This window comes from Chaetodon auriga, chromosome 17 (genome assembly GCF_051107435.1).
Source record: "Chaetodon auriga isolate fChaAug3 chromosome 17, fChaAug3.hap1, whole genome shotgun sequence".
Classification (NCBI taxonomy): Eukaryota; Metazoa; Chordata; class Actinopteri; order Chaetodontiformes; family Chaetodontidae; genus Chaetodon; species Chaetodon auriga.
In genome coordinates this window covers 22,334,358-22,361,920 of record NC_135090.1, presented here as the reverse complement: position 1 = coordinate 22,361,920, position 27,563 = coordinate 22,334,358, and the positions used below count along the sequence as shown (strand labels likewise).

Here is a 27,563-nt window from a genome sequence, read left to right as displayed (position 1 = left end):
CATTCATGTGTGATCTTGATATAAAAGCTTTTAAGTATTTAAAATAAGAACAAGACATCACTCGTCCTTTGAAAGGATTTATTGCCTCTTTCTCATGAAACTGGTCATAAATCAAAAGTGTTAGTCCAGTGACTTTACAGCCAGAGTGGAATGAGTGAGAAATGGGAGACATTTTTAGATTTTAGCCAGCAATACGAGCAATGTAAACACAACACACAAATCAACATATCGTACCAGTCAGCCCGACATCTTAGTGCCAATCAAATACAGCTCATATGATTTCATCACAGCAAACCTTAAAAATCTGCGCAAAGTCGAGAAACGTTGATGGCGATTCATACGTCAACGTCCTGTGAACACCATCCAGCTTCACCGCCTGCCGAAGCCTTTTCAGTACAAAAATGAACATTTCATTTGCTGCCGTGGAGACATTCATCAGATGAAATAAGACAATCATTTGTTTCCCTCGCCTTCAGTCCTGAGACTGGTGTGTTCACATTTTTAGCATTACACATGGGTTCAGTAAGAGAGTGACTGGATTTTAGTCTGAAATAAGCCACGTGGGGATAAAAGCGTCGGGTAGCTTCTTTCCTCTGTCATTGAGCATTAAAGTCAGGGAACAGTTCGACAGTTGGGAAATAAAAACAAACGGGGTTAATTATCGGCTCATTTTGTTTCCTGTGGACGGAGCCAGGCCAGCTGTTTTTAAGCTAAACTAAGCTAAAACACGCCGCTGCTTTCTCCAGCTTCAGATGAAATGCACACACATCAGAGTCGTATCGATCTTCTCATCTAACTCTCAGCAAGGAGGCCAATAAGAGACTTTCCCAAAATGTCAAACTACTCCTTTAAATTCCAAATAATCTCCTCAGATTGTCTTAATCTGCGGTCGAAGCTCAGCACAGTGTTTCACACTCATGTCAGACAGCTTCTGCATCCCGAACTGTGTTTAATTAAATAATCCCTGCACTCGATATGGAGATCTGCTCTGACTGATAAAACAAACAGCATTCAGCTTCGCTCCCTCAACGTCAAAAAAAAAAAAAAAAAAGCCTCGTGGTCGCTTCACAAACACCAACAAGCAGGTAAACTGAGTGTATGTGCTCCTGTAACAATCGCACTCCTTCCACTGTGTGCTGTGAACATGAATGAGGTGAGGAGGCGTCTCATTCTCAGCCTGTTTAAAGGAGCACTGGGGGGTGCAGGAGGTGTTTCATGCAAAAACTGAAGATTTACGTGTACTGGCTAAACATTAGATTTCCCCTCTGATCATCTTCAGTCCTGCTCAGGTTGGCTTTATTCATCCAATTCAACTGGATTTTGGAAATGGGTAAGTTAAACACCAAAATCAAGCAAACATGATACATTTCTCACCTTATCTTTAGAACTCTCGACAAAAAAGCAGCAAAAGAATGAAAATAACTGAGCGTAACGAATGCACGTCTGGATTTGGCTGATTTCAGTGACGCCACACAATAAACCTGCTGATAACAAGTAGTAAACACAAATATTATTTTACACTGTAAACATAAATTTATAGATTTAGTACGCCGCACAGGAATGTTACGGTTCTCCGTATATTTCCACGAATATATTTTAAGATATTTTATCTCCAGTTTCTCATCCCACTCCAAGTTTAGTTTCTTCTATAAACTCTAAATACTTTACAATGGATTTCTGTGGTCATGAATACCAGTAGATGGCATGAAAAAGGCGGTTTAATCTGCTAATCCAGAGAATGAATTTGGACGATTTAGTTTTCATACCCCGTGAAGCAAATTTCATCTGAATGCTCTGAAGTTGCATCTTTAAATCCGCTTCCATTATCTTTATGCAATCAAACCACACGTTACACCGACAGCAGGGGGTTTAAATACAGACGTTTTGAGACGAGTCCACAGTTCACAGTGTGAGGGTGGGAACGAGCCATTTAATCCCTGTTCAGTCTGAAAATCAGACTTTCCTTCGTGGAGACAAACTCTGGCAAATGAGGTAAAAGCGTGTTATGTGTCTTAAACTGCTCTTTTTTCTGGATTTATATTCAAATCAGTTGGACAGACTGCAGCTATAATATGAACATTATTCAGGAAGAAATTTCTGGCTCATTACAAACAATAAAGGCTTAAGAATAAGATTTAAGTGCCAGTTTTTGGAACAACACGGAAAAAGCCTTAATTTTGGTCTGTGATTTGTGTCTCAGCTCTGCAGGTTTTCACCCACAGCGGCCTCGTCTGGAGACGCAGCACCCAGCAGGGCCTGCAGGGGGAGCTGCTGCAGCGCCAAAAACATGCCAGATCAGAGTTTAAGCTCTGCTCAGAGAGCCATCTACTGGGGAGGCTACGCAGACACACAAAGAGGAGCTCAGGACATCACACATAGCCCTTAAATATCACTGGAAATGGCTCATATCATGTGATGGCTTTGACAGACGAATGCTTCATTTCCTACCAAGAATATCTGAGAGAACTATGATTCCTTCTGAACCAAGTGATGCCATGAGGACAGCTCGGCGGTGTTTCACGTCTCTGCTTTGGGATCAGTGTGGGGGGGTTAATCTCAGTGTGACGCACAGGAAGCTACAGACACAGATGCAGGTGAGATGGAAATCACGACCGACGTAGCAGCCGACGACTCAGAACTGGATCCAGTTTCCGGCGTCCTGTGGTCGTGACGGCGGAGGGACGGAGCTGAAGACACGGAAAGAAAAGTTAAGAACGACATGTGTCCGAAAACATATTACAACACACACACTTAGCCGCAGAGTGCATATTAGAAGAAGTGAGCTTTCTACCTCGCAGGTGCAGAGAAGTCTCCCCAGAGATCTGAAGTGGGGTTTGACTGAACCACTGTGTTCGAGTTGCTGCTGTCCAGGTCCAACAGGCAGCCTGACAGACACGCAGACGGAAATCCAGAACTCATCAAAAGTAGCTCACAAACTGACACACATTTCACTCATTTTCTGAGCCTGAAGCTCTAAAAACTCTGTGACTCATTTAACAGAAGCTAATTAACACAGCGATTAAGAAAAGAGGTCGTTCCTGCAGGTTAAAGCTGCACAGACGCACAACCAAAAACCCGAAGACAGACACGACGCACAGAGTCTGCCTGTCTGTCTACCTGTCGCTGTGCCACCCGTCTGCGGGACGATGTTGTGATTGGACGAGCCCGACGAAGGAGGAGGGGCTATCTTGCCTCCAGGTGGCGGTGGGAGGAGTCCAAAGCCACCTGAGCCTTGTGGGCGGGGCTTGTCCCTCTTTTTACCTTGCTAGAGACAGAAAGAAAAAGCATTTTTGAGACGAAATAACATTTATTTTCATTTCTTTGTGTTTTATTCTTTGTTTTTGTTTCAGTGCTGCAAAACCTTTTGGGGAAAAAATGAAGTAAGTGAATTTTGATCTTTAAGAGCCGTGTGATCATTATTTATTGACAGGGAACATGTGGAACAGAACCGGAAACTTTATGACTTGATTGGTTTGTGGACTACAAATGATCTTCGACGCTTTAGAACCACTTGAGCTCCAATTTAAGTTTAAAGGCAGCATGAAGTTATTTCAGACTAATTCATAATAATTGATAACTGATAATGTAGAAATTGGACATTTTGATGCTGGCTGGTTCTCACCCCGATGTTGAGTGTGATGGTTTGTCCCTCTTTAAAGCCCAGGTCCAGCTTTGGTCCTGAATCCCCGAGCTGGGCGCTTTTACTGATTTCATTCTCCTGTTTGACCCATCTGCAGGGAGGCACACACACATCACAACATCAGCACAGATACGGAAATAAACTCCACATCTCAGCAGTTTCCAGGAAACTGCAGCAGGCAGCAGCTTCTTTTCAATCAGCATTTTACACTTAAACCCCCCGTCGCTGCTCACTTGAAGTGGTCCTGCAAAGCCACGTTGAAGTCAAAAGCGTCCCCTCGGTCCCCGAAGCCAACTCCTATGAAAGCACTGCGACCTGCAGACGAGAGAAGACGTCACAGCGACTGACAGGAACAACAGACAGCAGCGGGTTCTTCACATCCACCTGCTTAAACGACATTCACATCCTCACCGTTGTCATCCTGTATCCGCAGAACAAAGTATCGGCTGGAATCACTGACCGTTTCCACTGCAATGCCGGGATACTCCTTCACTGGCGCCTGAGCAAACAGCTCCCCTGCAGGACAGGAGGGAGAATGACAAGAGATGAATGCAAAACAGTGAACCATCCAGGCATTTAGCAGCTGTTTTCTAAACTGTTTGTCCTGAGATACGCCTGTCACTGAGCTAGCAGACCTTAACACCTTGTGCGAGCTGTAATGCTGTAATGACTGTCCTACCTGAGACCTTGTCCTCCAGTTTGATGTACGCCACTTGGCCCTTGGCTGTGATCCTCATCCGACCAGACCAGTCCGGAGTATCCAGCTTCCAGTCAGCCGCCCTGTCGACAAGCAGGGAGTTAAACTAACACTTTACTCACACAAAGGGATGAATTTACACCTGTTCCAATAAGAATATGTTCGGATTTCTAGAATCAATGTAGCATAACTGCAACGATTAATCAATTAAATGAATCACCAACTATTTTGATAATAACTTCAGTGATTCTGAGTTAAAATTCTCTGATTTCAGATTGTTAAATGTGAATATTTCTGGTTTCTTTACGACAATAAACTGAATATCTTTGGATTGTGGACAAAACAAGACACTTGAGGACGTCCTCTCAGGCTTTGGGAAACATTTTCCAGATCAGTCAACAATGAAAATAATCGTCACAGCCCTGCGAAGCAGTCTTTGACCCGACAGACTGAAACCGATCAACCACAACAGTGTTTTGCAGTATTACCTTGATGAGAGAATGTGTGAGGCTATTGATTAGTCAAGTGACAGAACATTAAAATCAATATTCTTTCAGTCCAGAGACAATGATGTGTTTTGCATCGTTCACACTGATCCAAACTTTTCAGGAAAAGTATGACTACACATTTGATTCCTCACCTGTTTGGCTGGTGACGCCTTAATGTCTACCTGTGAGCTATGAAGAAAAAAGATGTATATACATAATATTTCTTTAATTTTTCATCCCTTTAATCATTTTGGGTCCACTCACATTTATGCATTGGAAGTTGGAAACCATTAACTTAAACTAGATGTGCAATACCTGCTTATTAATTCATATATTGTCGTTTAGGCTTGAATATAAATATTCACACTAAGTGGAACACTCGTGTCTGAAGTCCTACGGCATCTCAAAGGGGACAAAAATCTGTCACATTAGGGCGCTGGTGGTCATATGGATCTACGTAAAGGATCTAAATGGAAATGTAATGATTCTTCGTCCTTATCTTTGGCTGCACGGTGATCCAGACCGTTTCCACGTCTGACACACAAAGTTTTCATCCGTAACGACAAGCAGAAAGTATCCGGACAGAAAAGCCTGAAAACGGCGGTTTCACTGCGCAAAGAGCAGCTGTCACACCGAGCGGGACTGTCCTGGCACATCGCCCGTATCGACCCGGCATGACGGCAAACAGCGCCGGTCACATCTGTGACAGCGACACGGAAAACCAGCCGATGAATTCAGCCGTTTCCTCACACCTGGACACGTTCATCTCACCCCCGCTCCTCTAAAACCACAACATCAAGCTAGTGCCCTTTATTCGTGGTTAGGAAGCATGAACCGGCGGCGGGCAGGGAAAGTGAGATGCCCACACCGAGCGACGCCAAACACCGATAAAGCACATTTTGCTGCGCCGTAAACGCCCCACGGTGATTTGTTTACCTGTACGAGCGGTTTGAGGCTCGCGGTGGGATGCGATAAACGTTGACATCGGGTTTCACACACAGGATCGACTCGTACTCGCCCTCGGCCGCCATCTTGATTCTACTGTTATTGATGTGGGAGTTGTGGTTGTGACTCATTTATTCAGTTTTTTTTCTGAGGGGGGTTCGTGTGTGTGTGTGTGTGTGTGTGTGTGTGTGTGTGGTTTGAACGTGCTAACCGCTAGACGGCGTGAGCTTAGTCTCACCAACTAGCTAACCTTTCCACTAGAGCCGTTATAAACGGTACTTTACTGTCATGAAACGGCTTGATATTGATAAAAATCCACTTCCGGAAAACTATTTTTCAAATTCAGAACAACAGACGAGTCGCAGGTTAACAGATATGTGTATTTAAGTGAGGAAAAAAACGCACATATATTTATTTATATCGTAAGGGGGCGTGGTTTGCAGGTGCTGAAATCTGCGGAAGCGGAAACCGTCCTGTCGTCTCCTCGAAGATTCCTGAAGATCGTGACACGGTTAGTGCTTCATTTTGCTGCAAATATAGCTCACAAAATAACGCGCAACCAGTGAGTAACATCGTGATCTATAACAGCAACCGTCTCTCAAAATATAAGCCTCAATTTTATCGCTGAAGTCTGATATTTAAGCTGCTTGTTGCTGCTGTAACTACATCGCTCGACCGTTAGCCATATTGACGGCAGCTGGTCGTCTTCAGTCGCTCTCCGAGGTCCTGAAAACACGACGTGTGACTCCTGACAGACACGTTACTGACAAGAACGTTTGTTTACAGTCGATGAGGCTCAGAATAATCACCCAGCTGCACAATAAATGAGGTTTTAGCGTATATTTTCCCACACCAACCCCAGGATGCTTCCGGCTAACTACCTAGCTTGTAGCTTAGCCAGTCAGCTAAGCTAGACGGGGATCTGTGTTTGTCGCAGTGATTATGACAAACCGGTGGAGGCTCATTTCTGGTCTAGTTTTGCCGTCACACAGCCATTATAGTCTGCTTTCCATTGTCACTGAGTGCCAACCCATGCCTCAGCTCTTTTTTTTTGTTGACCGGTTCTTCCCTGCAGCTGTAGGATCTGGTTTCTGACATCCTGAGACAAACCAATGCAGTCAGGGGGAAGAGAGACCAGCAGGATGAACACTCACTGATCCAGGAACTGCACTCAAGCAACATAAAACAAGTCTAAGACAGCACAGACAGCCTTTATAAAGGTATTTGAGCATGTTTGTGTTTGTTTATGTACATCTGTGGATCCGTCTTTTTTCAGGTCTCTGTAAGCATTCATCAGTGTTAACAAGTTTTCTCTGAATCAGATCACGGTGGTTTGATTCCCCACCTCCCCTCAGACACCATGACGTCCTCTATGCTCCGCCGACAGCTGAAGAACCTGGTCCAGAACTACTCTGAGGCTGAGGTCAAGGTGAGACGAACTGAAATCAAGGCATGAAGAACTATGTGAATATTCCCATTGTTCCAGCTAAATTTCCCAAATGCTTTGTTTCTGTTTTCTGTAAATCTGGTTTCACATGCATTTTTAAAATGATCTTTGGAGCATTTTTGCTTTTATTAGATACTAGATGTCCCTAATTTTATACACATTGTTACTGAACATCATAGATGACGTATATGGCTTTCACAGTTCTGTGGTTTGGAAGGACCTTGAAATCCATTCATTGAAACTTTCTGTAACTGTTCAGTCATAACCTCCAGGTTTTTAATGTCAGGGAAATATGGGGATGTGTTTCTTGCTTAAATCCTGATCTGATGAAACACGATCAGTCAATACTTGGCAGATTGCTTACCATTTTTGTAAACATGATAAAATGAGATGATGGCAAGGAAGACTTGCTGTGCAGTACCCAATGCCACACTTTCTAAATGAGTCTTTTTGTCACAAGCTGGCATATCTGACCTTTTGGCTGCTGCCACATAATATTTCCTGCACACTGACATTTCTTGCTTTGCTTCTTTTGCAGGTAAGAGAGGCGACGTCGAATGACCCATGGGGCCCATCCAGCTCTCAGATGGCGGACATCTCCGATCTGACCTACAATGTGGTGGCCTGCAACGAGATCATGACGATGCTCTGGAAACGCCTGAAAGATGACAAGAACTGGAGACACATCCATAAGGTAACAATGACAATGCACAGCAAGCCCCCTGCTTTGTGTTTAGGCTGTGCTCAAGCAGCTGGTTCACTGTCATTATTGTGGATGTTGTGTCAACCTTTAAGTGTCAGGATATATATAGAAACAGGAAAGAGACTGACGGGTACCTGGTGTGTCAGACCCTCTGTGGGTGTCTCAGGTGGATGAGTCAGAGAAGAAAATTAATTAAAGCTAAAAAGGTAAAAATTCACTTGTAGCTTTCTTTTTTCAAAGTATTTTTCTGGTCTCAGACGATGAAAATCTATCTTTTTTTTATTACCTGGTAGTAGTAGAAAGTCAACTGTGACACTTCTACACTGAGGATGTCCATGTCCATGTTTTTATTCTGACTTTCAGTATATTTCAGTATTACTGTTTTTTGAACAAACCAGTTCACATATCTTTCTAAAATCTTGTTGCTTGTGAGTTTATATCATCGGACACAAACACTCTGTTCTCAATCCCAGACAAAGAGCCAAATGTCAGTCTGCTGTGTCCCTGACATCTTTAACAACCATCATATTTGTTACATTACTTATAACTACTTACAACTCGTCATGTGACTTTGTCTTGTCATATCAGTTACCCAGGTGTCCACCACAGGCATGGTGTGTTTTGAAGCCTGTGCATTGTTTATCTTTACCTGACAAATCTGTGATTTCATTTTACACAGATTTTGTTTTGGTCCTTTCATTCTTGCTTTGTCCTATGAAATCCACAATTTTATAGAAAACAAACAAAAAAAACTTAAAAACTGTCTGGATTGTCAGTTTATTTTTGTTTCAGTCATGTACACTTTTGCTTCACATTTTTATTCGTTGTCATGCTTTTTCATACCAGTCCCTGACACTGCTGGAGTACCTGTTAAAGACCGGGGACGACCGCGTGCTTCTGAAAATGAAAGACAACATCTACATCGTCAAAGCTCTCACAGAGTATCGCTTTGTAGAAAAGGATGGCAAAGATCAGGTGATACATGCTTCCTGATAATGTCCAAAGCATGCTACTCTTAAGTATCCATTAAAGGTTGCATGCTGTGCATTGAGGTTATCCATTACTGGCACTCTAATGTCCATATCAGCATACTGCTTTTAACCTCAAGGCCAGGTTCACAATTAAAGAGTAAAAACAGATTCAGTCTCGCTTTGATGTCTCAAACAGATCCTAAGAATCAAAAGCTTGACACTTTCAGACTTGACTAGATCCAGAGTGCTTAAGTCAGAGTTTATTGATTTATTTATTGGTAAAATTTAGACCTTAGTTTGGTTTGGTCTTGTTTTACATGACCTGTACCATTCGTATTTCGTTTCAGGTTTAGTTTTTTCAGGCATCAGATGGTCAGAGGCAAATCAATATCTAATCTAAGTATATGTCTTCCAGGGTGGAAATGTGAGAGAGAAAGCCAAGGTTGTCCTTGTTCTTATGGAGGACGATGACAAACTGAAGGAGGAAAGAGACTTTGCTGTCAAGACCAGAGAGAAGACGTCCAAAGGTTCTGCCGGTGAGCCCGTCTGTCCTACGTGTCACTGCTAAATATTCATGTCCTTTCCATTCTGGTGAACTCGATATCTCAAGAACGCCTTTGGCACCAGCGTCCTCTTGGATTCAAGGATGAACTCATTAGGTTTTGGTGGTCAAAGGTCACCGTCACCACAGAAAACCCAAGAATTCACATGCTATTTAAAGCAAAATTTCACACAAATGTCTCATAGGATAAAATGATCAAGTGATGACATTTTAGAGCCAAAAGGTCAAAGGTCAGCTTCACTGCGACGTCATAATGTTGAAACTGTGCTGATTGTATAGATTTTCTGTGCTGCTGGGTTGAAGATGTGTGTGAAGCATCCTAACCCTTCAATACCTTTTCCATCCTCTCTAATCAGCCTCATCTGCGGACACCATCAAGGATCCCAACTATAAGCCATGCTACGTTGCCGGGTCCACAGGGCTGCCATCCTTGGACAACATACCCTCAGTGGCCGACTTGACTGCTTCCTTTGCTGCCCGCAAAGAGGAGCGTCTTAAACAGGAAGCTGAGAAGAAAGAATCAGAGAGGAGGGTAAGTGTATAGGAACCACAGTGCTTGGCTACAGCAAGTGGACAGCACTATGTCCCATAGCCTCAAAAATAACTATGGAGTTCTATCAACATACCTTTGACAACACACAACATTACATTGTTTATCGACCTACACAGAGTAGGGGTTCATATTTTTGTGTCCACCCCCTGTATATTCATTTGTCATTCAGCTTCAGTTCAATATTTATATTTCATATTTATTAAAGAAGCTTATTTTGTAGGGGTATTGTAAGAGACTGTCATATAAACGATGGGTAGGAAACTCAATACTCACAACTTTCACTATGTCCACTGACACATTAAACCTTTTTCTGCTTGATCATTGTATTCTTCGATAGATAAGATCGATTTATCACCCAATATATACAATAAATCATAAAGGGTCAAACAAAACTGATACACCGGGAAGATGTGTGGTTGCTTGCGAGTACCAAATCCTGTTGTCAATACCAGTGGCAACTGAAACTTGACTTAATCAGTTTGAGCTCATGTAAACAGGAGGGGTTTATTTACAACACTAATTAAACCATTAATCAGTGTTTTTTGTTCACTTTTCTAACCGTGCAATTTTAACATTCTAGGCCAAGATGACTGATGACGAGCTGAAATGGGAGGATGCAGGCAAAGACAGCAACGTTAAAGATGATGCTTGGGGAGGAGAGACGGAGGAGGAGGTGAAGGTAGACGCATGGGGAGCCCCCAAAGAACCTAAAGTGGCCACAGATTCATGGGGCACACCTTCACCACCTGACACAGCAGCCAGCAGTGATCCTTGGGGGGCTCCAACTAAAACTGATGAAGATCCATTCGCAGCACCAAAAACTGATGAAGATCCATTCGCAGCACCAAAAACTGATGAAGATCCATTTGCTGCACCAAAGAATGGAGAAGATGCTGATCCATTTAGTGCATCAAAAGATGACCCTTTCAAAGCACCAAAAGATAGTTCAGACCCCTTCAGTGCACCCAAAGGTGAGGCAGATCCATTTGCTGCTCCAAAAGACAAACCAGATCCCTTCAGTTCGTCTAACAATGATCCATTCAATGCACCCAAAGATGATCCATTCAATGCTCCGAAAGATGATCCGTTTAATGCTCCGAAAGATGATCCGTTTAATGCTCCAAAAGATGATCCATTCAGTGCTCCGAAAGATGATCCTTTTAACACCCCAAAAGATGACCCATTTAATGCCCCAAAAGATGATCCTTTCAGTGCTCAAAAAGACGACCCATTCAACACCCCAAAAGATGATCCTTTTAATGCCCCAAAAGACGACCCATTCAGTACCCCAAAAGATGACCCCTTCACTGCACCAGCATCAACAACCCCTAAAGAAGATCCATTTGCAGCACCAGCATCAACTAAAGACGACCCCTTCACTGCCTCCACAACACCCCCGAAAGAGGATCCTTTCTCTGAAGCATCCAAACCTACAAAAGAAGATCCTTTCGCTGCACCAACAACACCCCCTAAAGAGGATCCTTTCTCTGCGCCATCCAAGCCTACGAAAGAAGATCCTTTCGCTGCACCAACAACACCCCCTAAAGAGGACCCATTCGCAGTGCCATCAAGCCCACCAAAAGATGATGCCTCAGATCCCTTCAATGCCCCTCCAGTGAGCTCTCCCCAAGGCAGTGCAGATGCATGGGGAGCTCCTGCAAGCTCTCCACCTGCCACCGGGTCAGATCCTTGGGGGGCGCCATCTGCTCCAAATGAAACAAAGGGTGGAGATCCTTGGGGGGATGGGACAAGCGCCTCCTCACCTGTTGATAATTCTGATGCATTTGGGGATGCATCCAAACCAGACAATGACCCATGGGGAGCCCCAGGTAAGAAACAAACCAATAAATGCTTGAGTATGAGGACTGATTCTTAAAACTTGGGAAAACATTCATCTGATAAAATACACTAAAGTCAAAGTCTACTTAGTAGCCTTTTTTCCAGAGCTTCCTATGTATACCATGGCCGTCTTAAGCAAATGGAACTTGCTCATATGTTATCAGAACTTCAGTCACATGATAACAAGTGGTCACATATTAGGGGGTTGTAACCCCTGTGTCACCAGAATCATCCCAATGGGACTTTATGACAGGGTTGGGCTGTTGGAGTCTTGAAGGTGTCATGAGCGAATCGTGTTGTGAACACTTCATTGGTGAAATGGCAAAGACCCTGAGTAAGAGGTAGAAAGGGTACCAGAAGCAGACATGAGCTGTCTGTGAACATCAAAACCAGCCATAGCACCGACTGGAAAGAGCTCAAAGTCATTGACCAGGAGTCAGTGGACAAGTAGGGGCTTACAACTTCCCCCATATACAACCATTTATTACGTACATTTAGGACCAAAGTTTCTTTCTTAGGTAGCATGATGATACCTGAGTTCCAGTTGCTGAAGACGGCCGTGTTATGTGGGCGAAAGCTCTGGAAAACAATCATAAGTGAACCTCATCTTTTACAGAAAGCCATTAGACTGAAGTATTTGACTTCTCTTTATGGTTCCCTGTCCAGCTGCAGCTCCTGTTAGCACAGATGATGCATGGGGTTCACCTGCTCCGCCCTCAGACTCCTCCCCATCTGGTGACCCCTTTGGAGACGGAGCGTCTAAAAAAGGTGATCCCTGGGGTGCACCAAGCAGCGCACCTAGCAATGGGACAGGTAAGTGGCACTTTCCGCTCTGTCTGAATGCAAATTTCTGCGATCCATCCATTATTCATAAGATCAAACCCTCATTGTCTGCAATAAAATTCCTTGCTCTGATTAAATCAATGTAATCTTTATTCTGAACAGTCTGCTGAAATTTTCTGCTTGTTTTTAATCGATAACAGTCTTTGCCAGCTGGCTCAGAGCTCAGCTGAGAATGGCGACTAACACCTTAACTGTTTGTGTGCCTGTGTCTCTGTTTCCTGTTTGTGTTTATGCGTGACTTTACCCATTTGTCGTCTCCACTTAATGGTCATTTGCATGTGTGACCATTGTCTTCTGTTTCACCTCCATCCTCCCATCGGTCAGCAGTTGGCTAACGGTCATAATCAATTAAACTTCTCTCCGCTTTGCTCTCTCTTCCTCCCTGACCTGTCCCCAAAAGAAAACACCTTTTAGAGTAGAACTGGACCTTTATTTTATTGCAGGACAGCGAACAGTGCAGGAAAAGGACACGCAGAGACAGACTGCTTCGTTTCTGGGCTCCGCGGGGGCGTCGCTTGTTGACCTGGACGATCTCTTTTCTTCTAACCCCAAAGCCAAACAGCTCCCCCTCGTCAACACGCTCGCCGCCCACACACGAGCGACTGGTAAGGACAGAAAAAACGCTTCACTCTGGGAGAAAAATGCCGTTTTTGACGAAGGCTTCTTGTGGAATTATTTGTGCTGCGCTTGATTCGGATGGATGCATGATCAACCTCAAAGACTGGAAAATCACTAACATGCTAATAATCAATAATTCCCCGGTGATGGTTTCAAATGCATTCCACTGCTGTTCGGCTGAAGTCTTCAGTCCACAGAGACGGACAGAGAGAGGGGGAGACAGTATGACTGACAAATAGATATTTACTATAGGTTTGTGTGGAAAAGCTTGTTGTGATGATGTGTTTTGGCTAACCGTCCCTCCCCCGTGGTCTCGCTGTGGTGTATAGATGTTGTGCGTGTGTGTGTGTGTGTGTGTGAGCAGTGACCTACTGAAGTGTACTTTAGAGACTAGCGTATATTAACCAGCAGATATTAACTTCTCTCACCCTTTTCTCTGCTTTGGTGCATTTTCTCTTTGCTGGAATACTTCAAACTGTGTACCGCTCCCTCCTTGCCCTCATCCCTCCATCCTCCTCTTACTCCTCCTGATTTCCCAGGCGCTCTTAAAGCCGGGGGCATGACATTTGGTGGCCCTGTGGTCAGAGCAGGGGTGCCCCCTCCTGAAACGTCAGCCTCATACTGCACCCCTTTCGGTTCCACCCTCCGTCCATCCTTTGGCGCCGTTAATCTTTCCAGTGAAACTCCCAGATTTCAGCTTCCGTCCAGCACCATGGGAGTGTCTCATCCTGGTTTAAACATGCATCAGGTGGCTCCTCCATATTCAGGAACTGGAATGGTACCATCTGTTTCTGTGGGAGGGAGTCCTCAAGTGGGATTTAACATGAACCTCCCCTGTGGAGGAGCTGGAATGGTGCGGCCTTTGGCAGACCCCTTCGTACTGGGAGCAGGAAGAGGTCAGTCCAGTTTCTTTGGAGGGAATCTTCAAGCAGGAGGGGGTTGCTTGGGAGGATCTGCTCCACAGGCCGGGGGTGGAGTCCCCGTCCAGCCGCCGTCGCTCTCAGGCAGCAAAAACAACAATCCATTCCTGCTCTGACAGCTTGACATGTAATCCATCAGATATATGTATTAAATGAACACACTGTGTAGTTTTACACGTTTCAGCCCTCTATATGCTTCCAAAGAGATGCAGGAATTTAGATTTTGTCCTCTGTACCGTCCGGCAGCCACTTGTTTCAGTTACTCGTGTCATCGTGTTGTGAATTTCCCTTGATGATCATCAAGTCTCAGTTTGCAGACAGCAACTGTGAAGGAAGCAAATAACACAACTGAGACAAACAATAAGCTAACATTAGCGTGAAAACGATTCTGTGAATCCGACCACTTCCTGCATCAAAGGTTCGTTTGAGCAGCCGACTCTCAAAGCCAAGAGGTCCGAATGTTGTTGCACCAAAAAAGAAAAGTTTCCAAACTCTTGATGAGACTGAATCAGCTGTGAAGCAGCACCAGTTTGACTGAAATCAGTGGCAGCCTTTACTTTTGGGAAGTGGACAGTAGTAGTCGCAGACGGGCTGAAACATGCAAAACCACATGTCTGATCATTTAAGTAAACCCCTCCTCAGCTTACACTCGCCTCCCTCTACACATTCGTATGTTTTAAGAGTCTGCAGTGTGAGAACCACACACACAGCACATGTGTGAATCTGCCGGAGGAGCCAGTCTTGTTCTTCTTCATGCACAATCTGAGCAGCAGGGAGCACCTGAGTGTGGAAACACTGCAGAGTTACTGTGTCTTTGAGCGTCGTTTGAATCTGTGACGGACCTGAAAACATCAACCGAACTGATGTGAGAAAACGTCTCTGTGGAGTGTTTGTACGAGGCACAGTGTGTGTGCGTGTACGTGTGTGTGTGCGTGTCGTGCTGATGTAAATAGTGGAAGTAATCACAGATAAACCTTGAGATATACTGTATATTAGAGTGTTACAATCATGAGTAACTATTTATTGATCTATTTATTGATTGATTTACTGCTCGATTATTTATTGATGCAACAATGCAGCAACAAAGGTGAGTTCAGGTGAACTTTGGTGGCGGTGTCGCCATCACGCAGGCTCACCCGATGGTATCGATCACACGTGACGTCAAGCTCTGATCAGACTGCATTATCAATCACGTCAGTAACCGATGGTGGCTTTCTCATCCCTGTTTAGATCCGTAGTCGTTCTGGGTTCATTGTGTAGTTGAAAATGTCTTCGCTGTCTGTATCTCCTGGCATTAGACAGACTCACAGATGTATTATTGTATGTTTAGCTGCAGTGTCGGCTAAATAAAAACCGAATTTGAACATATCAACCTCTTTAATGTGCATGCTGTCTGAGTGGATCCTCCTCTGTGTGTGTGTGTGTGTGAGTGTGTGAGTGATTAATGAAGTATTTCAGCACACGCCTGCGAACAGCCACATCCACATGTACACATGTAACGGCTTCACTTTACCGTTTCTGCCTCTCGATGCAGCTTCCTGCAGACGATATGTTCTGACTCAGAAAACATGCACAGCTCCGGATTAATCGTAGTTTATGAGATGAGAAAACATCCCAGTTCAGCAAATCGCGGCCACCTTGAAAACACACAGGAGCAGCAGGATTTGTCAGAGGCCGCTCGGTTTTGGATCGCTGGCTCTCTTTGTGTTTCATGCGTCTGTGCACGTCCTTCATGTTTTCTGACTCCTTTAAACGTGAACTCTGGTGGAAAACCTGACGGGGGGACAGTTCAGCTTCAAGGAGTTACAGCCGAGGTTGAAAAACGAGTTCATTACACGATTATCGTTACTCCTCAAATTTAATTTTGTATGAAATGAATTTATTTTGCTGTGTATTTAAATTCAAGCTGTGTTGTAAACTGTGATGGTATACAGTACATTTGAGAAATAAAATGAATCAGTAAGTGAAGACTGCGTCTTTTAGATCTGATTTTCTGTAACAGATGCTCTTAATCTCATTTTCTAAACTGGATCTTTGGCTGCTTTTTGGGGAATTTTTTTGAGTTCAGCTTTGTCATTAAAAACTTCCCACTGTCACCACAAGAGGGCGACACGCTCACAGACAGGCCTGTGAAACGCCTCGTGCTGGGCTGTGATCTGCATACTGACAGCAAGATAAATTAGGACACATTAACGTTTGATCTTTAAGCATTTCCAGCATTAAAATCATTGAGAATAAAAGGAAGTAAATTCTACTTCTGTATTAAAGTTTTTCAGTGTTTTTTTGCTCAAAAATGGATTTTGTTTGTTGTTATTTCGCTTGAAAGTTCAACCTTCACTTTGCAGAATGATGCCCTTAAAACACATGTTTTTAAAGCCAGTTGAGGTCCAATAAGCAACAAGTGTGACGTGGAGTCATGAAGCCGTCAGTGCACAAACACCGAGGACGGACTTCTGATATCCTGTAGTTCAACTTCTGGAACGATTCGGGATTTTTTCAGAGGGAAGTAAATGTGCTTTTTAAACATTTCTAAGGAGTTAATTTTTAGCTTTTTGATGGGAAAAAATTTATGAAACAATATTATTATTCAAAGTAAAAGAGCTTTGTACTTCACAGTTGATTGCACTTTCATTCATTGATTTCTTCCTTCACTGTGTCCCCAGTTTAATTTGGGAGAGTCGGGGGAGTGGAGTCAGTTCAGGCCATTACAGAATTTGTCGAGGAGGAAATGTGGGATTGACTGTTCAGCCGGAGCTGAGCCTCCCCATTCATGAGGAGGGAGCTTAGAGTCCAGAAACAGACGGGGGGACATTGGGGATTTGACGGTCAGTCAGCGTGTGTCACACTGGGACACCAGATCACATGACACAAACCGGAACGTTCTTCTTCACTGCAGAATAACGGCTGCAAATCGTGTGGCCTTCAAGTACACTGAAGTGTACTCAGTTAGTCCTTGAGTACCACTTGAATATACTTGAAGTGTAAATAACATGCAAACTTTAAGCTTTACAAACTTTAAGTGACTGAAGTGCACCAGCGACTCATGAGTACGCACTCGCAGTACAATTGTATTATATCACCAATGTGTGGGAAATATACTTCATTAGACTTCAAATGAAGTGCCATTTAAGTACTCTTTGAGTAATCATGCTAAAAGTGTATTGCAAAGGACTCGAAAAGAAGTATACTTTTCACAAGTACACTTTATTACTATTAAAAGTATTTGTAATTTAGTAGACTTTTTAAAAATACACTCAGTAAAGTACACTTTTATAAGTACTTTGAAATATGGCGTCGCCTGCTCTCCCCTTTCTCCTTTTTAACTTGTGTCTTGTCTGTTTCTCCCTGTTGATTGTGCAGGTGTGTTCTGCAGGTAGCAGCTCACCTGCTCACCTCCTGAACTCACCTGACTTCAATCTCCAATCGAGACTCATCTGTGGGCGGCGGCATATCAGCTCCAGCCCGCTCTGCAGTACTTGTTGAATCCTCCTTTATGCCACGTGGTGACGAGTCCGTCAGTTTGAGTGTTAGCTCAGTTCGTTTGGTACCTGTCGCTTACCTGTTTGTGTCTGCGTCCGTCCAGCTTTACCCGCCACCTGTCTGTAATCACCTGTTGCGCATTCTTTAACTGATCTTGCTCCACCTCTGTCTCCATGTCTGACTGCTGCATTTGAGTCCTCACTCTTGCAGACATGATAATAGTAGTAGCAGAATTAGTACATTCATTTTTAATATGTTTAAGCAACTTAATGACATCAATTTACAAGTGTGATTTTTAAACAGAAAACGCCAAATATACTTTAAATTAACCTCAAAAAGTAAAAGTACTATACTTAAATTACATTTCCAATGCAGCAAACTTCTGTTAGACCTGTAGTAGAAGAATATAATGAAATAAAGCAGCGCTGCAGTTTGTTGCTTGAAAATCAAACTGTAAAAAGATGCAAAAAGGATTCACATGACACAAAAATCAGCTGCAAGGAAACGAGTGCAAAAACATCAAAGAATTGAATTACATGAAGGACAAACTGTGCCAAACGTGCTGTTCCTGGATTTCCAATCAGAGATTCACACCAAAGAGTTTCAAGTGATTTCCTAAAGCCTGCAGCTGCGTATGTGCTGCTCAGCTGGACTGCTTCGTGTTAAGAAAGGTCGCAGTTTAGAGAGCGGCACCGACCGTGAGACCCCGACACTGACACACTCATCCCGGCATAAGCTGCTCCATACCATACGGTCACATTAATCAGTATAGGAGCAGAGGTCAGGGGGGTCAGGAGCGAGAGGAGGAGAGATGAAGAAATCCAGAGACAGAGGCAGAGAGCGGGGATGGATGAGTGGAGACGGTATAGAGAGCAAAGGGGAGGGAAAGCAGCAGATGGACTTGTGGGGATTAGAGTGAAATCTGGGTGGGTTTCTGACAGAAACTCACCCAAGACGAGTGACGATGGAGCGCAGAGGAAGGTGAAGGATGTTGGGGGAGAGGTGAGAAAAACGAGTCTCTGCCGGCGTCCAAACACGGTGAGTCAAGCTGCTTTTCCACTTTTATTTGATGGAAAGTTGAGCTGGATTTTTCTGACCGGGCAGCCGACATGAGGGAAGGTTCAGCTCGTCGTGATGAGACGACGCAGAGAAAAACCTTCAATGATGTTTTCTGGTTTGAACAGCTCAGAGTCTGAACTGTGAATCTGTGCTGTTTGTTTGTAATCAGCATTTACGCACCAAACTCCATTCTGAAATCACTAAAAATAACGTTCTGTTCGCCGGGATGGACCGAGTTCACGTCTCAGAGCTGGTTTGTTTAATCTGTGAGCCTCAGCTGTTGATGGCATGAACAGGTGTGTGGAGACGTTACCTCTGCGTGTACAGTCGGTCAAAGTCAGTGTCCCGTATGGATTACAGCCTCACACCCTCAATACAGCTCCAGTTGATTAAAGGGATGTGCATGTCACAGAGGGGGCGTCACCTGGTCACACATCTTAAATCTCATCAGTCATTATGAAGCCAAGCTGCCAATCATTGTTCAAACCCACTGAACTTCATTTATAAGTCGACAGCTGAGCGTTTGTGAAGAGTGTCAGGCTGAATTTGGGGGAAGTGTGTCCAACATGGTGCAGCGTAACACCTGGAACAAGCTAAAGCAGAGAGTGAGAGACTCTGCCAGACGGTGTGGAATCAGATGATTTTTGCTGCTTTAAAGCTAAGAAAGCTGCATGTTAACGGGTTTGAATTACGCCATTGACGAACGTCATGTTAAACTGCATAAAAACAGCCTTCATTGGTTCATTCAGTTGTCTGTACATGATATGTATTAATTTGTCTTATGGCCTCATCAAAATCTTGTTTCTGTTGACCTGCTGTGGTTCGACTGCAGTGACGTACAGGTGTGCTCCAAGACGTCTGTGGTTACAGGTGCAGCAAAGCATGCAGAAGTGTGATCAGCTTCACACTTTCAGGACCAACTTTGACATTTTTGGGGAGGAATTTTATGCCTTGTGAGGTAGCAATAGGGGACAGATGATGGGAAATAGAGGAGCGAGATGCAACAAGAGCTGAGAACCTGCAGTTTACGGTTGTGTTTTCCACCGTTTCTGCACAGCAGGTGTAGGATGAGCAGCTCGTTAGCAGAGCAGCAGCAGCATCAGTGCTCCACCTGTCCACACACGATGCATTCAGGCACTGCATTGAGTGTAGGTTTTGGCAGCACACAGAGCTGAACACAGTCAGTGTGTTACTCCAAAGAAAGAAGGAAGGAAAGAAAATTGACCTGAGGTGTAAAAATCCACTTTGTGTCACATTTGAGCACTTTGAGTCGATCGAAATGATGCAGACGTGCTGTTAAACATCACAGACAGCTAACATGACTCAGCTGTTCCAAACTGCTCTTCATCCAGATGTTTGCCTCTGTCTCCCGTCTTTACTTTTAGGTGGTCGTCCAGACAAAGACATCATGAGAGTCAGTTGACTTAATCTCATCCACCTAACCCTGCAAGATTACCACAGATTACCAGGCCATGAGGTAGGCCTGAGATACAGGACTAATCACTCCCCTGCCAGCTCAATCCCTCCCGGCGAGGTGGAGGAACAGGTTGAGGAGCGGGATGTGCCCTGAGAGCCGGACCGATTAGTTTCAAATCCCCGGGATAAGATTTAGACGTTTATCTTCATCCGAGGGCGAACCGTCAGAGAAGGATGCGAGAGGTGATGGCGGCGGGAACATGGGGTGGAGCTCGGTGAGAGGAAATGCGTGGAGTCGCACGTCTCGCTTGGCTCGTGCCGTAACGAGGAGAAGAAACCAGTTTAATTTCAATCTGGAGAACTGCTTTCTGGAGGGTTCCTCCTCAACCTCTGGCCTGCACATCTGTCTCCTTCCGTACTGGCTGGGAGTGATTAAATCCCCGCGCTTCATCTTCCTCCACTCCCCTGTCCTCTGACCTCCGCTCATCGACCCATCTCCTTCCTCGAACCCCGCCCTCCCTCCATCTCTGCACCCGACCTCTTTTCAGATTCCCCTCTGACCTTTGTTCCACTTCTCAAACATCCCTAATCCCTTTTCCCTGCTTCCTCTCACTTTCCCTTCCACCATCCTCCACCAATCAGTCTCACCACAGCAACCCGCCACACCCAGCTCATTTTACTTCATCTGGGCTCATCAGTGTGTTGACGGAAGCCGCCTCCCTCCTCTGATCCTCGCTCACCTGGCCGTCGGGCCGCAGCGCTCTCTTTGCTCGTACCCGTCTCATTTCTCGCTGGGGTTCTTCTAGAGGAACGGCCACCATGTTGGAGAACATGTCCAGACGTAACCGCTCCCTGCTGTCTCTTTCCCTCACCTCATTGGCTCTCACCCTGTCCGTCTCGGCTTTCTGCACCTCCTATTGGTGCGAGGGAACGCACAAGGTGGTGAAGCCTCTCTGCCTGTCACCTGTCAAGATGAAGAACTGCGGGCAGAACAACAGCCAGCCGTACACGACAGGTGAGGGCGGGAAGGGGAAGTGAAATACTGATGTTAGCACGGTTAGCATGGTTAGCCCTGGTGCACACATGCAGATGTTTGTCTCTACACTGTGAAGTAATCAACCAGGTGCTGACCAAACCGAACAGGCATGGATTTAGAGAGATAGAAACCTGCAACTTCAGTTAAAACTGGGCTGAATTTAGAAGAAAAGATAAAGATTTTTAGACATCCAGCATCTAAACTGCTTCAGCAGCTTTTCAGAGTTCATGTTCTAACATGGAATCAGCAGCTGCTTCACATTAAAACTGTGCATTTTCATTGAGGTTGATTTCTCAGCATTTATACCAAAAAATGAAAGTGAACACATTTACTAACATAATAAATATGTCTGTGGCTCTAAATCAGCTTTTAATTGGTGCATAACAACAACCCAAAAGCCTCATCACGTTAGTTTAATTACTGTTTTTTCATGGTAAAGCAGATAAATTTAGGCCCTTTCTGAACTACACTGACTGACTTTCCCAGCAGCACATTTGGATGATTAATGTCACTGTGGATAGAAATCTGATCTTTTTAGGTTTTCACCAGGAAATAAGCCGAAATGGTCCGATCACCTGTTTAAGCAGCCAGCTCAGATCCATTGTTCGACTTTATCTTTTTATTTCATCCTTTAAAAAAAAGGGGGTCGAGGCTAAAATCATCATCTTTTAAACAAACCTGCTGTAAGAAAAGCTGCATAAATGCAAAACTTTTAAATTTTAGACACATGTAGAATATAGATATGTACAGTTACTGCATGTTTGGTTCTGTATGTGAAGGCCTGTCGTCATTATTCACCATGAAAAGTGTTGATATTTCACCTCTGAGAATATCTGTCGTATTGGGAACATATTGATAATGTAAGAATATATGAATATTTCCAGAAGTACTTCTTAAATACTGACTTGCAGCAGGATTTTATGGCATCCACAATATTTGTCTTGCACCCAATATTGCAGTATTTTACACTTGACCGGCAGAGATTCACGTAATCCCGGCTTTGTTGCTAATCTCAGAACTTTGTATCTGCGGCTGCATGTTATCTGGATTCGCTCACCCGCTGTCTTATCTTCCAGCGCTAAGCCTGTTTGTTTCCATGTAGTATTCAATTTTCACGACACAGAAAATGACAGATTACCTAAAGAACAGTGTTTCAGGGCTGGATTGTGTTACGCACCGTGACCCACAGGAGACCCCTTCCAGGATTTATGTCGGTTTCTTGGCACGGGGGCTTTAAATTAGGATCCCAAATTGTAATGTTGAGGAAAACACGTCTCTTTCCTGTTGTTTCTGCACCTCTGCTCTCTTTACCTCTGCACGCATGTACTCCAGAGTCCGCTCTTCCTCTCTTTAAACCTCTTATCTTTACCCATTCCTATTACTCTTTGTGTGCCATCCTTCACCCAGAGGCCCCCACCCCGGACCCCAGGAACCCGGTCTCCAACGTGACGCTGTCCCCGCTGCAGAAGGAGGAGCTGGCCAGGATAAAGAGGAAGCAGCTGGCCAACGCCGTCCATTACATCTGGGAGACGGGCGAGGACAAGTACATGCTGCGCTACTTCCACACCGGCTTCTGGCTCTCCTGTGAGAAGCACAACGAAGGTTTGTGATGCAGCAGAAAACATGAACTATGACCGAAGCCTAAAGGTTAAACAGCTGAGTTTGTGCCCAAAGCTTCAAGACGGTGGCTCTAAATCTCCCCCATCGCCTCACTAATCACTCCCCCCGACACGAAGGAGACGCATGGACGAAACTATGAATGCTAAATCTGTTAGCAGCAGATCAGCAGTCAGACAGAACTGATTTTTTGTTACAGTGATGTAAAAATAGCATTCAAAAGTACACAAGTGTTATCAGCAAATGTATCAAAGCTGCTCATTCTGCAGCTGTGACTGAAATGTTATGATTATTACATATTAGATTATTGATTGTGTGAACGGCGCTTCACTGGTGTTTGCTGGTTCAGGCCCCTCAAAGGGTCACAAGGCTAATTTTGGGGGTCATGAGATGATTAATGGAGTAATAAACTTAAACTGCTCAGACAGGAAACACAGGCCAAAAATGTGAGAAGCCTCTGTTTTAATCTACTAATTCAAATATATTTTCTATGTTTTTTTAATGTATAATCTTATTCTGTAATCTAACTAGAAGCTATATCTGACAGTTTAATGTAGTGGAGTAAGATGTCGAATATTACAATCTGAAATGTTTAAAGTAGCATCAAATTAAAACTCTCAAATAAAGTACAAGTACCTCTGAAGCGCAGTACTTGAATAATGTCACTGAATACTGCTGTGTTTATATTTTATACATCAAATCAGTTATCTATAGTGACTTTCTGTTAACACAAGATTTAACACTTTAAGTGTGTTGATCAAAAACTTCTGTGGAAAAATTAAAATTCAGCACTTAGTCATCTTAAACTTGTTTTAAATGCACATAAAACTGACTTTATGTTGTTCTCTACCGCTGCAGATAATGGAGATACACAACATAAACACATTTAAACATCACACAGACAACAAACTACAACACAAAAACTGTTTCCTTTCTGTTTCCTGTGCTTTACGTCTCTACTCTGAAGCCTTTGGATGCTGTTTATCATTCTGCTCTGAGGTTTATCATTACTGATTAACTGATGTATTTGTATATCTATAAGTCCCTCATCATCACATCTGTGCTGCTTTTGGTGCTCTAATGATTCGAGTTTTCACTGATCGATCTGCTGTTAGTTCACTGTGTCTCTACTCTTCATATACTTATTCTTATTTTTTCATATTTCATCAGCGTCATTGTAAACGGGGGCCATCCTCAGTGATTTTCATGTTTAAATAAAAGGATTACAAAAATGTTTTGTTCCCCTGTAACTATTGTTGCTGCCAATAAGAAAGTGTTTTAGTCAACATAGATGATTTACAGTTAAGCCTCTCTTCAATCCTCGCTAAGCAGGATAATTTGCACAAGTCTGGATTATTGCAGCCGCAGAATTAACAGTCAGCTGTCTGTCACTGGTTCAGAGGCGGCGGAGAAACAGTCTGAATATCTTATCAGTGTCGTTACTGAACGGCAGGTGAGATACGCAGAGAAGACGAAGCTTCGCTGAAAATTAGATGACAAAAAGCATCCACTGGCATGCCTTCATCCGCTGAGAGACGCTGTGATTGGTCGATGGTCAGCAGCTCAAAGCAAAGTTCAGCTGTTTAAATGTTTCCTCCCACAGGAAGGCGAACTGCTGGGCTTAAAGCAGCTCTTTCTATTACGTTTTCAGGATTTATGATGATTACAGATGTCGATTCTCAGCATTCAGCATTGACTCATTCTGAAGCTACATAGTGCAGAATGCACACTGACGACAGAGGCTACGAGGCCAACACACACTTTGACTTAATCCCCTGAAATTAAAGACAGAAATGAAGTGTTTCTCTACACTCTCCATAACTCCATCTGTGGTTGTTCTTCCAGGTGAAGATCAGGAAGAAAAGTGTCGCAGCTTCATTGAGTTGACTCCAGGAGAAACGCAAGGTCGGTGCAAACCAAACCAGGAAATGCAGAAAACACAATCTGTGTTCCTGTTTTTCCCCCCAAAACAGCCAAACGTGACTGAACAGCAAATATGATCTTAAAAACGAACTTACTGTCAAGTCCTCGTTGTCGTTGTCGTTATTTTCCCGCTTCCAGGCGTCCTCTGGCTGTCAGTCATCAGCGAGTTCATGTACATCGGGCTTCTGGCCATGGGCTTCCTGCTGATGTGCGTGGAAGTGATTTGCCTCTGTGCCAAGAGGGAGATGAACGCCCTCAAGATCAACGCCTTCGCCGCCATGTGCACTGTCCTCTCAGGTGAGGACGCTTTGTCGCTCTTGTTTGTTTGAGCTTACACCCTGACACTGATGGGACGTCACTGAGCTGCACACACTGATTCCTTCTTGCCCACCTGTCTCCTTTCTTGCTCTGCAGGTATGATGGGGATGGTCGCACACATGATGTACACCACCGTGTTCCAGATGACTGTGAGCATCGGGCCCAAAGACTGGAGGCCACAGACGTGGGACTACGGATGGTCCTTTGCGTAAGTGTGTTTCAGTTCAAACCACCACAAAGATCTGCCTCACGGCTCGGTCACACCAGCCTTTAAAACTATGAGACTTGCAGCGAGGGCAATTTTTTCCCGTAAGTTTGAGCCTTTGACCAACAGAAACCGTCTTGACATGGATGAATTCGTGGTGTGCTGTATCAGCCTGTGGTCTGATCAGAGGTCAAATCTGTCCTCCCTGTGCTCACCAGCATGGCGTGGCTGTCGTTCAGCTGCTGCATGGCGGCCGCCGTGGCCACGCTCAACTCCTACACCAAGACCATCATCGAGATGAAGCATCGGGCCCGGGTGAGGCTGGAGGAGGTTCGTGCTGCTGCCCGTGCCCCCTCGTATGAGGAGGTTGTCCGAGCCGGTGGCGGTGGGGTTTACTCCGTCAGTCAGCTGATTCAGCTCGGCCAACAGGGGGCGCTCATGGACCCTCTGTGGCCCAGAGGAGTTGGACCAGCTGTTGGACATCTGGCCTGTGGCGCTGGGGGAGCGCTGATCGTTGGTGGAGGAGGAATTGGAGTCGGGGGGATGGGAGGTGTCGGCATGGGAATGGGAGGTGTTGGAGTGGGAGGAATGGGAGTCGGAGGTGTTGGCATTGGAGGAAATGGAGTTGGAATGGGAGGAATGGGAAAGGGAGCAGTAGGAGTTGGAGGAATGGGGGTAGGAGGACTTGGCATTGGAGGAAATGGAGTTGGATTGGGAGGAATGGGAGGAGTTGGGGGGATGGGTTTGGGAGCAGCGGGAGCTTTGGTTGCAGGGGGACGGCTGGTGGACCATCACGGTGTGGTGGTGGTGGAGGGATGCGGCGCTGAAGGATGTGAAGACTGCGAACGGGAGATGGACGAGATAGATTACACTCTGCACGAGGACAGAGAGGACTCACTCTGCTGAGATGCTGCGGGACGGAGGACAAACCTGCTTCGACTCAGCAGATCTGATCTGAAATGTTCCCGGACGTGAACGCACACCTTCAAAAACCTGTAGCAGTTTCAGTAGCACGGTGCGTTTCAGGACTGTTGAGAGACGACTGAGAGGTGATAATAATTTAACTGTGATGACGACTGTGGAATAAGACGGTATTTACAGTTTTTAAAATCTTTGTTTGCATGAATACATTAAATCTCCTCCAGTACGGTGATACATAAAAACAAACTGCATTGTCTGATGATGTCTTATCAAAAACTACATTTAGTCAGAGAAATGTCAAAATGCACAGAAAACCTAAAACTACCTTCAAAGACAAGTTTTATATATATTTTATTACATTATTAAGTTTTGTTATATTTTAAAACTTTTGAGCAGGAAGTCATTCTGCTATGAAAAGAGTAAAAACTGCAGCTTTGTTAATGTTAATGTGGTTGTTCGCCTCCACCGATCAGTCGAGCTGCAGGTCACATCTGCCTGTGCAGACTCATATCTGTGCTGAAGGACTGAGCTCAGTCAAACGTACTCAGCGTACTTGTTGGTGAAATTGAAGTTTTTGTCTTCACTTAGAGACTATTTGTCCAGAGGAGGTCAGAGGGCTGATAGACTGATAGAGACAATCACCGGAAGATCAACATCAGCTCAGCCAATCAGCTCGTGGTGGACGACAGTGATTCAAATATGGACGCTGCACAGTGAAGCTGACCTTTGACCTTTTGGATATCAAATGTCATCACTACATTTCATCCTGTGAGACGTTTGTGTGAAATTTTGTCACAATTAACTGATGAATTCTTGAGTTTTGCTCAAACAATAGAAGAAGAAATTCCCTGAAGGTGTCCTGAGGATGGGATGGACAGACGGATGGACAACCCAAAAACACGATGTCTCACCACAGCTTTCAGGTCCTGTTTCATACACAAGATTTTGGGATCGGCTCCAAAAGAGCAACATGTTATAAAATTCCTTGTTTATATCTGTTGGCATTAAAGCTTCACCTCATTCCTAACTCTCCATTTTACCTGCAGCCTAAACACCTGGTCTGCACGCGGCCTGAGCGACCTGACCGTTTGTGTGTTTTTCCTTTTTTTTTTTATATTTGCGTGCTTATGTTCATCAACAAAAGAAAGAAAAGAAGAAAAGCGAGAATCAAAGATTACAGCAACAGAGAGATTTAGACATTAAAGCAGATGCTTTCAAATGCTGCACAGAAGCTTATGTCAATAATCTCCCCTGTCAGGGAATAAGACTGAGAGGGAGAGATTGACATAATATATGCAGTGAAGCGGAGATAAACAGGGTTGTCGGGTCACTGGGCAGTATGTGGAAAGTAATTAAAAATGT

At 44.4% G+C, this 27,563-nt stretch overlaps 3 protein-coding genes across 7 annotated transcripts; 2 read left to right on the top strand and 1 right to left on the bottom strand.

Annotated features, from left to right (window-relative positions):
• Positions 1 to 64: 64 nt before the first annotated feature.
• necap1 (NECAP endocytosis associated 1) lies at positions 65 to 5,901 on the bottom strand. Its single transcript, XM_076753911.1, has 8 exons — positions 5,762 to 5,901; positions 4,320 to 4,420; positions 4,052 to 4,156; positions 3,874 to 3,955; positions 3,623 to 3,731; positions 3,118 to 3,265; positions 2,792 to 2,885; positions 65 to 2,687 (listed from the first exon to the last, which is right to left on the bottom strand). Exons 1-8 carry the CDS (start codon positions 5,899 to 5,901, stop codon positions 2,633 to 2,635), a joined length of 834 nt encoding a protein of 277 aa, XP_076610026.1. The 3' UTR covers positions 65 to 2,632.
• A 239-nt stretch (positions 5,902 to 6,140) lies between these two features.
• Positions 6,141 to 16,194, top strand: epn1b (epsin 1b). Of its 4 annotated transcripts, none has more exons than XM_076753906.1 (10): positions 6,141 to 6,281; positions 6,846 to 6,990; positions 7,093 to 7,199; positions 7,756 to 7,911; positions 8,767 to 8,895; positions 9,307 to 9,427; positions 9,810 to 9,985; positions 10,587 to 11,835; positions 12,512 to 12,658; positions 13,132 to 16,194. In XM_076753906.1, the coding sequence occupies exons 3-10, from the start codon at positions 7,131 to 7,133 to the stop codon at positions 13,377 to 13,379; spliced, it is 2,295 nt and encodes a 764-aa protein (XP_076610021.1). In that variant the 5' UTR covers positions 6,141 to 6,281; positions 6,846 to 6,990; positions 7,093 to 7,130; the 3' UTR covers positions 13,380 to 16,194. The 4 variants fall into 4 exon arrangements, with proteins under 4 accessions (XP_076610021.1, XP_076610025.1, XP_076610024.1 ...); XM_076753910.1 differs by having other exon boundaries at positions 13,089 to 16,194; XM_076753909.1 differs by lacking the exon at positions 6,141 to 6,281 and having other exon boundaries at positions 6,854 to 6,990; positions 10,587 to 10,791; positions 10,822 to 11,835.
• A 2,360-nt stretch (positions 16,195 to 18,554) lies between these two features.
• Positions 18,555 to 27,217, top strand: LOC143335371 (germ cell-specific gene 1-like protein). Of its 2 annotated transcripts, XR_013078413.1 has the most exons (8): positions 18,555 to 18,744; positions 20,151 to 21,196; positions 22,625 to 22,819; positions 24,680 to 24,739; positions 24,896 to 25,054; positions 25,172 to 25,283; positions 25,499 to 26,649; positions 26,850 to 27,217. XR_013078413.1 is itself a non-coding variant. In XM_076754755.1 (7 exons), exons 2-7 carry the CDS (start codon positions 21,001 to 21,003, stop codon positions 26,184 to 26,186), a joined length of 1,410 nt encoding a protein of 469 aa, XP_076610870.1. In that variant the 5' UTR covers positions 18,555 to 18,744; positions 20,151 to 21,000; the 3' UTR covers positions 26,187 to 27,217. The 2 variants fall into 2 exon arrangements, 1 of the variants encoding a protein (XP_076610870.1); XM_076754755.1 differs by having other exon boundaries at positions 25,499 to 27,217.
• The last annotated feature ends 346 nt before the right edge of the window (positions 27,218 to 27,563 follow it).

Coding starts and splice junctions, on each gene's coding strand:
- LOC143335371 (XM_076754755.1), top strand. CDS start 21,001: ATGTTGGAGAACATGTCCAGACGTAACCGCTCCCTGCTGTCTCTTTCC. Junction 24,740..24,895: donor GACTCCAGGAGAAACGCAAG/GTCGGTGCAAAC, acceptor TCCCGCTTCCAG/GCGTCCTCTGGCTGTCAGTC. Junction 25,284..25,498: donor GACTACGGATGGTCCTTTGC/GTAAGTGTGTTT, acceptor TGTGCTCACCAG/CATGGCGTGGCTGTCGTTCA.
- epn1b (XM_076753906.1), top strand. CDS start 7,131: ATGACGTCCTCTATGCTCCGCCGACAGCTGAAGAACCTGGTCCAGAAC. Junction 8,896..9,306: donor AAAAGGATGGCAAAGATCAG/GTGATACATGCT, acceptor TATGTCTTCCAG/GGTGGAAATGTGAGAGAGAA. Junction 11,836..12,511: donor TGACCCATGGGGAGCCCCAG/GTAAGAAACAAA, acceptor TTCCCTGTCCAG/CTGCAGCTCCTGTTAGCACA.
- necap1 (XM_076753911.1), bottom strand. CDS start 5,901: ATGAGTCACAACCACAACTCCCACATCAATAACAGTAGAATCAAGATG. Junction 4,421..5,761: donor GCCTCAAACCGCTCGTACAG/GTAAACAAATCA, acceptor GCTTGTCGACAG/GGCGGCTGACTGGAAGCTGG. Junction 3,266..3,622: donor CCATCACACTCAACATCGGG/GTGAGAACCAGC, acceptor TTCTGTCTCTAG/CAAGGTAAAAAGAGGGACAA.